At 40.3% G+C, this 12,288-nt stretch overlaps 1 protein-coding gene across 1 annotated transcript in view; it reads right to left on the bottom strand.

Annotated features, from left to right (window-relative positions):
- Window positions 1-11,998, bottom strand: part of LOC145411016 (Na(+)/citrate cotransporter-like) — a 60,302-nt gene extending 48,304 nt beyond the window's left edge. The window contains exon 1 of the mRNA XM_080281080.1: window positions 11,898-11,998. Within this exon, the coding sequence (XP_080137206.1) occupies window positions 11,898-11,927 (30 nt within the window). The 5' untranslated portion in view covers window positions 11,928-11,998. The remainder of the gene's footprint in view (window positions 1-11,897) is intronic.
- Between the last annotated feature and the right edge of the window lie 290 nt (window positions 11,999-12,288).

Raw genomic sequence — 12,288 nt, forward strand, 5'->3', positions numbered from 1 at the left:
ATGTGTCTGGGAAAAGGTTAAGTTTGCAGGAGCCTTGATGGGAGTGAAATAAGTAAATGCCACGGTCGCATAGGTAAAGGTTACTAAATCTCAGCTTGGAAACAGGAATTAGGTGCTGTAATGATGCAAAATACAGTGCACTTGTGAGGCTTACAAATGTGGGTCATATTACAAGAGGATTTTGCAGAGTTCGAAGCACTTCTTTCCCAGCGAGTTACTCTACACACTACACTTCAATGCCATGGTGAAATAACTAACATGCACGAGTATGGAGAGTTCCACTAAGGATAATAAATCGCTTAGAAAAGGGATTTACGAAGCCTGCAACGCGACTCATGATAAAGCTTTGTATTCTTAGTGGGACTGGATAAATTTTTGATGGATGGGATACTGAGCTTTGGTGTGGTTTCGAAAAAGGAAAACTACATTACTGTCTGATCTGTTTTCTAGAATTACTGTTCGTTTTCACCCTGAATGATGAGAGGACGGATGTATGACCCATCTTACTGAACACTCTTTCTGGCAGTTTTACTTTTGAGATTTCTTGTTCCTGTTTCTTCCATCTGTTAGTGGAAAACATGATGATGATGATGATGATGATGATGATGATGATGATGATGATGATGATGATTATCATTAAGAACTCGACATTCTGTGGAATTATTATTGATATTGTAGATAATATATATACATTTTTTTTTTTTTGGGGGGGAGGGAAATCTAGAAGGCTGGCTTTCCAAGACCGTTCGAAATAGAGACTTGAAATTTTCAGGAGTGATGTATCTTGGCTGCAGACTTCTTTTGACAATTTTTTCCCCTAGCACTAGAACCCCCGCTCTTTTTCTTTTTCTTTTTGCTCTCCGGCGCAGCAAATTCTACTGAATCGACTGCTTTGCAGATGTTCCAGTATGTAGTCGTCAACATACTCGTTTACTAGTGCATCTGGGTATTGACAAGATCCAACAAATACTTTTTGAGATATTGAGGAAAATCAAAATGGCCGCCTCATGCCTGAGAGTTAAATCGGGAAGTATTTGGCCGATTTTGACCACACTCGGTGGAAATGTTGTGGGTCATGAGTGAACAAGATTTGTCTAGTATGAATGACTCTGACCTTGATCTCAAGGTCACAGGTCAACATCCGTAAAACAATTTTGAGTCATATTAGAAGTCCCTTAATATTAGGTCTAAAATGCCAACAAAAGTATTTTCAGAATCCTAACAGCGTCTACTTTTTAAGATTTCATAACAGCAATTATGATAAATCAATATTTTTTGACAATTTTGACGATTTTTTAAAACCTAGATTTCCTCACGTGTATAGATCTTAGTGAGAACAAAAATCATGACACTTATCTCTGCACATTCGATTTATGATTTATTATTGCGATGCACCATTTACCACAACCACTCTTACTACTGTGTATATATATTTTAAAGACTGTACACCATATCTGATTTACAAGTGTGTGTGTGTGTGTGTGTGTGTGTGTGTGTGTGTGTGTGTGTGTGTGTGTGTGTGTGTGTGTGTGTGTGTGTGTGTGATTCTTATCTGGAATGTGACATTATCATCTGGATGTGGAGTTTTTTTTTTTAATATTGCTTTAGCGTTTCAGAATTCTAGTTACCAATAAATTACATTTTGGAGAAACTGCATTGTCTGCGATAATCTCCTCTCGTATCAGCTCAGACAATCATGACTACGTTAATCAATCACTGCTCTACTGTAAGTAATAGCATCTTGGTATAACTATCTTTTTATCTATCTACACATACATACATACATACATACATACATACCCTACATACAACCATATATCCATATATATACACAGAGACAGACAGACGGAGATAGATACAGCTACTGATAGATAAATACAGATGTAGACAGATAGATAAATAGACAGACAGATAGACAGACAGACACAGATCTATAAATTTCTGTGTACCGTAATACTTCTTATGTTTGCACGTTAATACTGCAGTGACTTGCATATTACTTCCTCACAATCAGTCATGTGATTGTCTGAGATTGCAGTCTGTTGAGGGAGGGAGGGTGGTGGTGGGAGGGGAAGAAGGGAGGAGGGAGGCACCCCACTCGCATACTTGCTTGCGTCCTCAAATGTTATCAAGTAAATATAAGTGGCAACCGATATAATTATAATCGCATTATCTTTCCGAAGATACTGGGGAAATTGGTGACTGAGGGTGGGAAGGTTGTTGAGGTCATCTCTGCGCAGTTAATGACTTCCTGGACTATAGGAAACATTTAGCTTTTTGTGTTGTTGTAACATGAAGGTGGCGCTACATCAAATGAGTGGAGAGTGGATACCCTCACCTAAATATAATATCTATTGGCACATATTTTTCAATCTCTTCGTTCCATATTCAACACTTTTTATAACAGAATCAGTTCATATAGCCTGTCAGTTACGAATGGATGTTCCGAACTGTGAATAGTAAAGAACTTTTGATATACCGGCATTCATCAGGTTTCCCTTATGGTTATCGCAGTGCTCGCAGTTCCCTGTTGCCAATGTGAAAGGCAAAATTATATGTTAAAAATATATTTAGTCATAATTATGCAGCCTATGACTACATTTTTCAACTTTAATTACAAACCGTCAAAGGAAAAAAAAAGCGCATCCAGCCATCTTGTGTCTCAGTTACTGCATACACCCTGCCAAGAGAATAATAATAAGCTGAATGGTTCCGTGCGGGCTGAGGTTTCACCCTAACTTTGAAATATTGCTCGGTCATGAAAGCCTTATGTGGCTGTCTGGCCTACTGACTGCTTGGATATTTTTTTCATACCAGAGTCCGATGTTAGCCTAAGCAAATTTTCCTAGGGTTCTGGTAGGAGAGAAAAGGTCGCTTGAAATAATGTGGTTAAACTTTCTGATCGTTTATACTTCTCTCCTCTGAAAAAATTTGTCTGGGTAATCAAGACTTAATACCCCAAGTCCACAGAATTAACTGAAAGGGTTAATTTGACATACGTTCATACTACATCAATCAGTCAAAGGAAGTATAAATAAATCAAGAACAGTGAAAGAGTACGAGTATTTAAGCCAAGGCCCGAATGTAGCATGAACGCTGCCGAGATAAAATTACACTATCAATAACCTATCACGGAGCTTCACACTTTTTATTTTATTATTATTATTATTATCTTTTTTTGGTTCAAGGCTGTTCAGTGCATCTCACTTCTGGCCGAGGAACTTAGATGCCAAAGCACTATAAGTTTAGCCCTTAAAATCCCATTATGTATTTTTCCGTTTAAGTCTTGGCACCTGCAGACGATTTTACTCAGCTTAGGAGAGATTTTTCGAGGTGGAAGAGTTACAGACAGCCTTCTTTAACCCCTTCAGTACGAGGGGCCTTTCCTCAGCTGATTAAAATCGTCTAAAGGTAGTGTGAAAAAAAAAATAGTGCTTCGTCGGAATGAAGGGGTTAACAGTGGATCGTGTACATTAATCAGTAGTACAATTTTGCTGAGATATGATGAAAGACACGGAAAGCTTCATGTATGTTGCTCAAGGCTGTGTGTGTGTGTGTGTGTGTGTGTGTGTGTGTGTGTGTGTGTGTGTGTGTGAGAATGTACCGCTAGATAATGGGGAAGGGGTGAAGGAGGAGGGAAAGTGGGTGCAGAGGTGGGAGAAGGGATGGCTGGAGGGGAGGGGGGACGGAAGCGGTGTGGAGTTTGTTAATCTCTCCCTTAAGTGCTAGAGTGGCCTTCAGGAGGATCATTTCTGCTTTTTCTTCCTCTTCTTCTTCTCTTGAACCTTCTCCTCCTCCTCCTCCTTCACCTCCTCCACTTCCTCCTCCTCCTCCTCCTCCTCCTTCACCTCCTCCACTTCCTCCTCCTCCTCCTCCTCCTCCTCCTTTCTGTTTTCTTTTTTCTTTCATTTTTTATTTTACTTTTCCTGTTTAAACTTTTTTCTTTCATCTTTTTCTATTTCATTCTTTTCTTTTTTTCGTTCTTTTTATGTCTCATTTTTCCTCTTTCTTTTCTTCGTTATCTTTTTTCTTACTTTTCCCACTACCACAAGACGATTTCACTCAGCTTAAGGAGGATGTCTAGTGGGAAGGTGATATCTAACCCCTCCAGTTCAAAAAACCCCTGAACTGAGCAAAAACGTCTGAAAATTACAGGAATTAAATAAAAAAGACTTTCTTATTGTGAAGCTGTTGAGAGGAGGAGGAGGAGGAGGAGGAGGAGGAGGAGGAATGGATGATGATGACGATAATGAGGAGAAGGGGAAGAACATGAAGAAGAAGAAAAGTAAGAAAGGGGAAGAAGGCCTAGATAAGTGCGTATCGACTTCACGAAGGTCAGGAAAGCAGATTAATGAGTTTCTAAGTCCAAATCTTCTCCTAGAACAACACCTTCAAGAGTCGAACTTATGTCTTTAATTGTACTGCTGGAGGTGAATATGGACAAGGAAGAAACAAACTTAATCTAAGAGTCTGATCAGGCGAAATAAGGTTCTTTCAGTTGAGAGAGAGAGAGAGAGAGAGAGATTAATGCCTACCGAACACATGATGTTTTTTCCTTTGACATTATTACGACACGCAACCACTCAGTTTTCAATCAAGGTTCCTATTCCACCTGCTCGAGGGGACTAATAAGAAGACCTTGCATGAAGGTCTCACGGCCGGTAACAACAGAGCTGCCTCACGTTTACTTCCTATTAACCCTTTCAGCCCCATGACGTATTTTGTTTATTCAGCTTGGTATGGGCGTAGATCCTGGGATGGGGGATGATAAGCCTTCCTCTACAATTAGACAGGGAAGGAAGCCTGTGTAATTATCCCACTACACAAGAAATCATGAAAAAATGAAAGGTTACACGTACAGTTTTCATCATATTTCGTTGTCTTCATACTGAGAGAGTAGTTATAAAAAAAAGAAAAAAAAAAAGGAAAACTGAAGCTGCAGAAAATATAACACATGAAGTGGTGCCACGGCACAGCAAACCCGTCCCCAGCAATCATTTTAGTGCTGACGCCTACACACAACAGGATATCTAGTCAAAATGTCACATAGCAGATTAGGAGTAAATCGACTGAAAACTGACGATTTTATGCCCATCTGAAATTTTAGGCCCGACCCACCTGACACTGATCCCCCCTACCGCTAACTGGGGGGTGACCCCCTCTGATGTAATGAGGCATGTTATAGGATACAGATTACATAACGTCACCTTACGTGATGCGAATCGAGTACTGCACAAGTGTGGTGTGGTGTGGTGAACACGTGTGGGTGGTGGTGGTGGAGTGTGATATCGACGATTTGAAATGACTGGTGTAGTGTGATACTGACGATGTGAAATGACTGATGTAATGATGCAGTGCTTCAGTGTGGTGTGGTGTGGCGTACAGGTGTGGGTGGTGGTGGAGTGTGATACTGACGATGTGAAACGACTGGTGTAATGATGCAGTGCTTCAGTGTGGTGTGGTGTGGTGTGGCGTAAAGGTGTGGGTGGTGGTGGAGTGTGATACTGACGATGTGAAATTACTGGTGTAATGATGCTGTACTTTAGTGTGGTGTGATGTAGTGTGGTGGTAAAGCGTACCATAAGGGTAAGGTGTGGTGTGAATCTGGTGTAAGGGTGTGGTGTGGTGTGGGCATGGTGTATGGACACTGATGTGGTAGTGGAGTGTAACATGAGGGTAAGGCGTGGTGTAAAGCTGGTGTAATAATGGAATGTGGTGTGGTGTGGTGTAATGGTTTTGTACTATGATGTGGTGGGGTGGTGTGTAGGTCACGGGCGGGTGAGGGAGCAGTTTGGTGGCCTTGGAACATAAGGGACACGTTCCGGAAAATGACAGAAAATGAGAGGAAAAAAAATGAGAGGACACTAGGTTTGAATAAGTTTATAAATATATATATATATATATATATATATATATATATATATATATATATAAATATATATATATATATATATATATGAATTTAAAGAGTTTTTAACGTTACTTTTCTCTAAAATTATTAAACGACGTTCACTTTGATCTCATAAAAAAGAACAGCTTTCATTTTTCAGGAATATGTCGATTTATTCAAAACTGTATCATACCACTGATTCTTAACATCCCTTGTACGATTACTATAGTATAAAAATAAGTTGAATATGAAAGCAAACTGCGGCACATTATAAAAGTATATGAATTTGTGTATAATTTTCCAACAATAAAACAGTGGCTTTTGTTAATAATAATAATAATAATAATACTGATGGTACAAAAGTTAGCTGTTTATACTTTCTTGAACATCCTACGTTAAATATCCACACTTATTTGCAAATCATAAATTATTCCTGAACAGACACTAGAGTTTTAAAAAAGTAGGCAAACCACTTTTTTTTTTTTCTTTAAGTACCGGTACGTAAAATCGCTCATATCCGTACGAAAACGTTTATGCCATGTAAATCGTGATATCTCGATTTAACGTTTCCCTGGTCTTGCATCCTGTGGGAGGGAACTCGCGTGAAACAGGAAATTCAGTTCGAGTGAAGACAAGAAGACATAAACGCCTACTCGCTATCTCTAAGGACGATCTCTATTTCTTTTGCAGAGGATGTTAGGTGCAACACAATCTCTCTCTCTCTCTCTCTCTCTCAGATTCAACCACTTGTCATGATTCACATTACATCAGATGTTGATCATGAACTTCCTTTGCTATGGTTTGGAGAGTTCTGAAGTCTACACATTTCGCGAATAACCTGTATATTTCACTCTAAAATATTAAACGATAACAAATTAGTTCACCCTACTGCAACAAAGTCTACCTGTAACATTATTACACTCGTCCAGTCCGATCTCGGCGACAAATAAACAGTAAAACAAAACGTGAGGCGAAGTGTCCATTGTGCCCAAATCTCCAACTGGGCTTTGTTTACAAGGACGGGTCGGACACTGACATTATCTTTTACAAAATCTCTTATGAAACCTCTTACGAAATCCGCGTTACTGGCTCTATAAGGCATATTTGGGGGGGGCCAAATCTGGGATACTGTAAATGATGTTTTACCAGATTATATAAATTATATTTAAAAAAAAATGACAAACTGTACTATCAGAGATTAGATAAGAATTGACTCCAGGCGCCATAAAATGTATATCAGAATCATACAGCAGGTAGAAAGATAGATACTTTTCAGCACTGAGATACTCTTTTTGTCAAAACATCAAATCTTGCCAATTAACTTCTTTCATTATATAGTATGTCATGTGAAATAATTTTTTCTGTTTACTGCTTAACTGAAGAACTATGGTATTATAAACTTTGTCCCAGATTTGGTATGTCAGTGCTCAGTAAGTGTAGCTCTTAATAGGGGGCGGGGCATTTAAAGCTCTGCTGGTGGATGTAAATCCCAGCTGATGAGGGTTTAAACTCCTACATAATTTCATGTCATGTTTTAACACATCCTAACCTAAAAATTTAACCTAATTGAACCCAACCTGACCCATCTTCACCTAACTCAGCCTATGCTTACTAAATCCACCTGGTATTTCATTAGTTAATGCGAAGTAAGTGTTTTGCAGACTCTGACGAAGAATACCAGTAGCTTCTGCTTGACATTAATGCATCTGACCTGGAGGCAGATGGGGATGACGAGGACCAGTGGCCAGGGTCAATACTACAGCCAAATGAATTGTTCACGGATATTGCCATGAGCACTGAAACTGAAGAAGAGTCAGAACTCCATGAAAAAGGGCCACCAGACCACAACACTGTATCTTCTAGCAACTCTGAAGATGCCGTGTCTATTACCACACGGCGATCTACTAACAAAACCCATTATTTTTTTTTTAAATGTTAATTTTTGAAGTTTTCCTGTCGATGGTTCTTTGAGTAACCAGCCAGGATCGCAACCCACTGTGCTCTCCTCTGTTGTGTATTTTAGGGCTTATGTGAGTGATGATGTTTGGAAGCACTTACAATTGAGACACAAAAGAAATTTGTCAATGGTAAACTTCTGGGACTTACAATTGATATACGGTAATCAAGAAACTCACAGGGATTAATTTTGTCTGCTAAAATCAGTCCTATGAAATTATGTAGGAGTTTAAATCATCATAAATTGTGATTTACATCCACCAGCTGAGCATTAAATGCCCTGCCCCCTTTAAAGAGCTACATCACTGCTCTTTAAATAATATACTTACAAATTTTATTATTCCTCTTTATCAATTAACCTTAAACACAATTTCCATGCAATCAGTAAGTTTGCCAGGTCAGTGGACAACAATTACTGGTGAAAACATCTAGTTCTGATCGACAAATCATTAAATCACTGGCAGCGAGTGACAAAATTGGTACATCACCACATACCTGTCTCTCTCTTCAATGCATTCACTGAACTTTCTAGTTTTACCTAGTCTGTCTGTCCTTTAACTCTCCTACAACAGGTCTATAATAATCAATACTTTAGGCATTTGAAAATGTAAACAAAATAGCGTGTAACTTACCCATGACTCGAGAATTTACGTGGAAACACCGTCCTTGCACGAAATCTCTCGCTACCGCCGGCAATTTCCGCCGTCACGATATAAACACAGCGGTTACTTACAGAATCTGATGAGTCAAAGACTAAAGAAAACGTTGCTCAAAAGAGAATGGGTAACCAAAGGAACTTTTTGTGCCAGGACATCAAAACGAATGTCTCGAATTTGACACAAATATAAGAGTTCAGGGTATAGATAGGCAGACTGATATAGAGATAAATATACTGAATACACATATAGGTAAAAAAAGATATGTTGATAAAGATATATACATACAAATATAGAAAGAGATGGGTTATCAGACGATACAAGGACACGTAGTACCTCAAAAGCTTCTACGATCCACACCAAGGAAGAGAGAGAGAGAGAGAGAGAGAGAGAACCTACAATAAGCAGTGGGAGAATTTGGGGAGAAAACGAAGCAAATCAAAGTGATATATTTATCTACTTATTTCAGTTGGTGTGACGCCAAAAATCCCTCAGTCCTTTGTATCTGTCACTTGTATCTACACTCATATGTCTATGGGAGGCGGTGACTACCATCATCCACTCAACTGATGTACTGCTGCCTACATTTTCCTTCATCTTTATAATTCTTTGTGTGTGTGTGTGTGTGTGTGTGTGTGTGTGTGTGTGTGTGTGTGTGTGTGTGTGTGTACCCTCCTCTTCCTATTTCTTTCATCCTTCCTAATGAATTTAAGTGATCCTCTTTACACCTCAGGTGGCTCTACACTGAGCGACAAGCCTAATGGCTTCCTGTAACTCAGGAAACCGTTTACAACGCTGGGTGGTAACCATGTAACTAAATAACGGGGTGATGTGGAGACTACTATGGTGCCCCTGTTAACTGGGTGGAGAGACGCAAATACGGCGTCCATCCGGGAACTAAGTATCCACAGTCTTTCCGGCGCCTGACTGTGCATGGCAAGACGCTTTCTGCCTCAGTTGAACGTCGATTCACTGCATGGGACGGCCCTTCAAGGGAGGTTGCCTGCCTGCCGTTGATGGGTCTGCTCAGTCAATCATACCAGAGTTACTCAACATCAGTTAGAAAAAAGTCTTATATCTACTAACAACCCTTCCTTAATCAGTCTTATATCTGGCTTCCTATCACCCTGAAGATGTGGGAGGCATTCAAGGTCTGCGCTGGGTTCAAGGATATGCAGTCTGACAAGGTGTTTTATTGGTTTATTTTGCTGCCTCCAGACGACTTTATGCAACTTTTGAGTGGCCTCGTGTAGTAAGGGAGTAAATGAAGATTATATCTTATTTCTGAAGTTCGAAAAGCTTTTCCAAAGCTAGAGAAAGAGAAAGAGAGAGAGAGAGAGAGAGAGAGAGAGAGAGAGAGAGAGAGAGAGAGAGAGAGAGAGAAACCGAAAAATATTATTGAAGTAAATAAACTAAACAATTCACTAAGATTTCATCTTTTCTTATTCCTTCTACCTTCAGACGATTTTTTAAGTTTAGGAGAGACTTTAAAACCTGGAAGGAATTAGTTATAACCTTCGTTAACCCCTTCACAACCAAAGGCCTATCCTAAGCAAAATAAAATCGTCCGGAAGGAGCAAGGCCACTCCAAGGGACTGCTTCATGGTGGTGGAGATAATGACGAGGCGCGTACAGTCATGGTTGGGAGGCTGGTTGGACGTGCAAGAGTATTCAGCTATTTTGCAAGGTTATTTTTGTGCTAGAACGATAATGTTACACTCACTACTGTTATATATACAAACCTAGATGCAAAGCTTTAAAGAATATAGACAGATAAATAAATGAAAGTATCCCCATATACGTCACTGGACTGAAAGGGTTGAGAGACGTCCATCAGAAGACAGATTACCAACCAACTCCACTGTACTTCTACTCTAACTTGGCCTAAAACTGCCATCTCTGTTTTCAGTGCTGTGTCGTAATAAGAGCCTTAAGGTATCACGAAAAAAAACAAATCTAATTGGTCAGAGAGACTTAGCTCATTTCATAAGTGACCTTAACCTCAAAGATCGCTAACTAATAAAAACTTATCTTTGGTATCACAAGAGGGCACCAGTTTACATAACGCTGGAGTGAAATGGCGAGTAAAGGGCACCTGGGGTATGACGTCACAGGATAAACAAAACAAAGGACGATCAGAGCATAACCAAGAAAGAATGAAAGGAATAAGGTCAGCTGATGTATGGTGTCACAGTAAATTAAAACAATAAATTAAAACAAAAGACGATCAGAGTACAACCAAGCAAGAAATAAAGGTTTAAGGACAGCTGTCAGTTTGCCGTCACAAAGTTAAAAAAAAATCAGTATAACTTCAAGAGAGAAAACAGGACATAGCCCGAACACTAAAAATTATGCTAAACATTAAATATTTTGCGTTTTACATATAATACCAGTACACCAGTCCTGTATGAGACAGCCCTAGCATGTATTCAGTATGGAAGGTGAGTGTTTGCGCCGAAGTGGTGACATGTGGAGGTGTAGGAGGACTACCGGGCCTTGGGATTAGCCACTGCCCACGAGAAATAGGCCCTGAAGCCTTTGCACAGAGTCGGACACACACACACACACACACACACACACACACACACACACACACACACACACACACACACACACACTCACACTAAATGTGAATAAGAATGAATAAATACCAGAAATTTTCATGGCCTTAGGAATGCCGTGAATAACAAATGCCACAAAGCTATGTGAAAAATTTAGCAATCAATTAAGAATGGACGGTCGTGAACAGAGTAAGCTCCGAGGCTAGGTCATATTAGTTTAGAGTATTTAAGTGGTAGGAAGTTACTTTACTTTCCCGGAGAGAGAGAGAGAGAGAGAGAGAGAGAGAGAGAGAGAGAGAGAGAGAGAGAGAGAGAGAGAGAGAGAGAGAGAGTCTGACTCGGATTTTAAAAAGCAAAAAAATAATGACTGAAAATTCCGCTAACTCAGGACCCCCAAACGAGAAATTGACCCACATACAACGCCAATCTTCACAGGGTGTACTCGTCCCTCTCTGCACCATCGCCTACAGTCATTTTAACCCATCTCGCCCACTCCTAGCCACCCAGCCCACCCAATCTCACCCACTCCTTTCCACCCACCCAGCCCATACCACCCTCTCTTTTCCACCCATACCAGCCCATACTGTCATCTCTCCATCCCATTCAACCCATTTTTCTCCATCTAATCACCCAACCACCCATCCTACTCACTCCTTCCACCCATCACCCATCCCATCCACTCCTATCCAACCACCCATCCCACCCACTGTTTCCATCCAACCACCCATCCCATCATCCCAACCTATTTCACCCACCCACCATCTTCCCCACCCACCGTAACAACTTATCCCATTACCCCTCCTCCACCCTCTCTCTCTCCCCCTCCGTACTTACCGAGGTGGCTGCTAGGATGGGCAGGGGCATAAGGATGAGGGGCACAAAGAACACCAGTAGGGAACGCCAGTACGGAGCTACGTGCAGCCCCAGGAACCGCCCGATGCTCCTGAAGGCGCGTAGAAATTCGTTGGTCCCCATCCTGAAGAGGGAGAAGAGAAAATGGGGTTAGGGTCTTGTTTGCTTAGTTTTGCTTGTTGCTGTTGTTGTTGTTGTTGTCGTCATTACTGTCATCGTCGTCTTAATAAATAATAATAATTTCAATAACAACAAGTCCCAGAGAGATTATATTCCACTTCGTTACAACCTATAAACCTATCTGTTAAAATTAAGAAGATAAAAAAGATTTAAAGTTTCTAAAATAGAAAGTTGGTCATAAGTCGGCCATCTT

The sequence above is a fragment of the Coenobita brevimanus genome, chromosome 87, assembly GCF_032717465.1.
Source record: "Coenobita brevimanus isolate Jiangsu-jjx chromosome 87, ASM3271746v2, whole genome shotgun sequence".
Classification (NCBI taxonomy): Eukaryota; Metazoa; Arthropoda; class Malacostraca; order Decapoda; family Coenobitidae; genus Coenobita; species Coenobita brevimanus.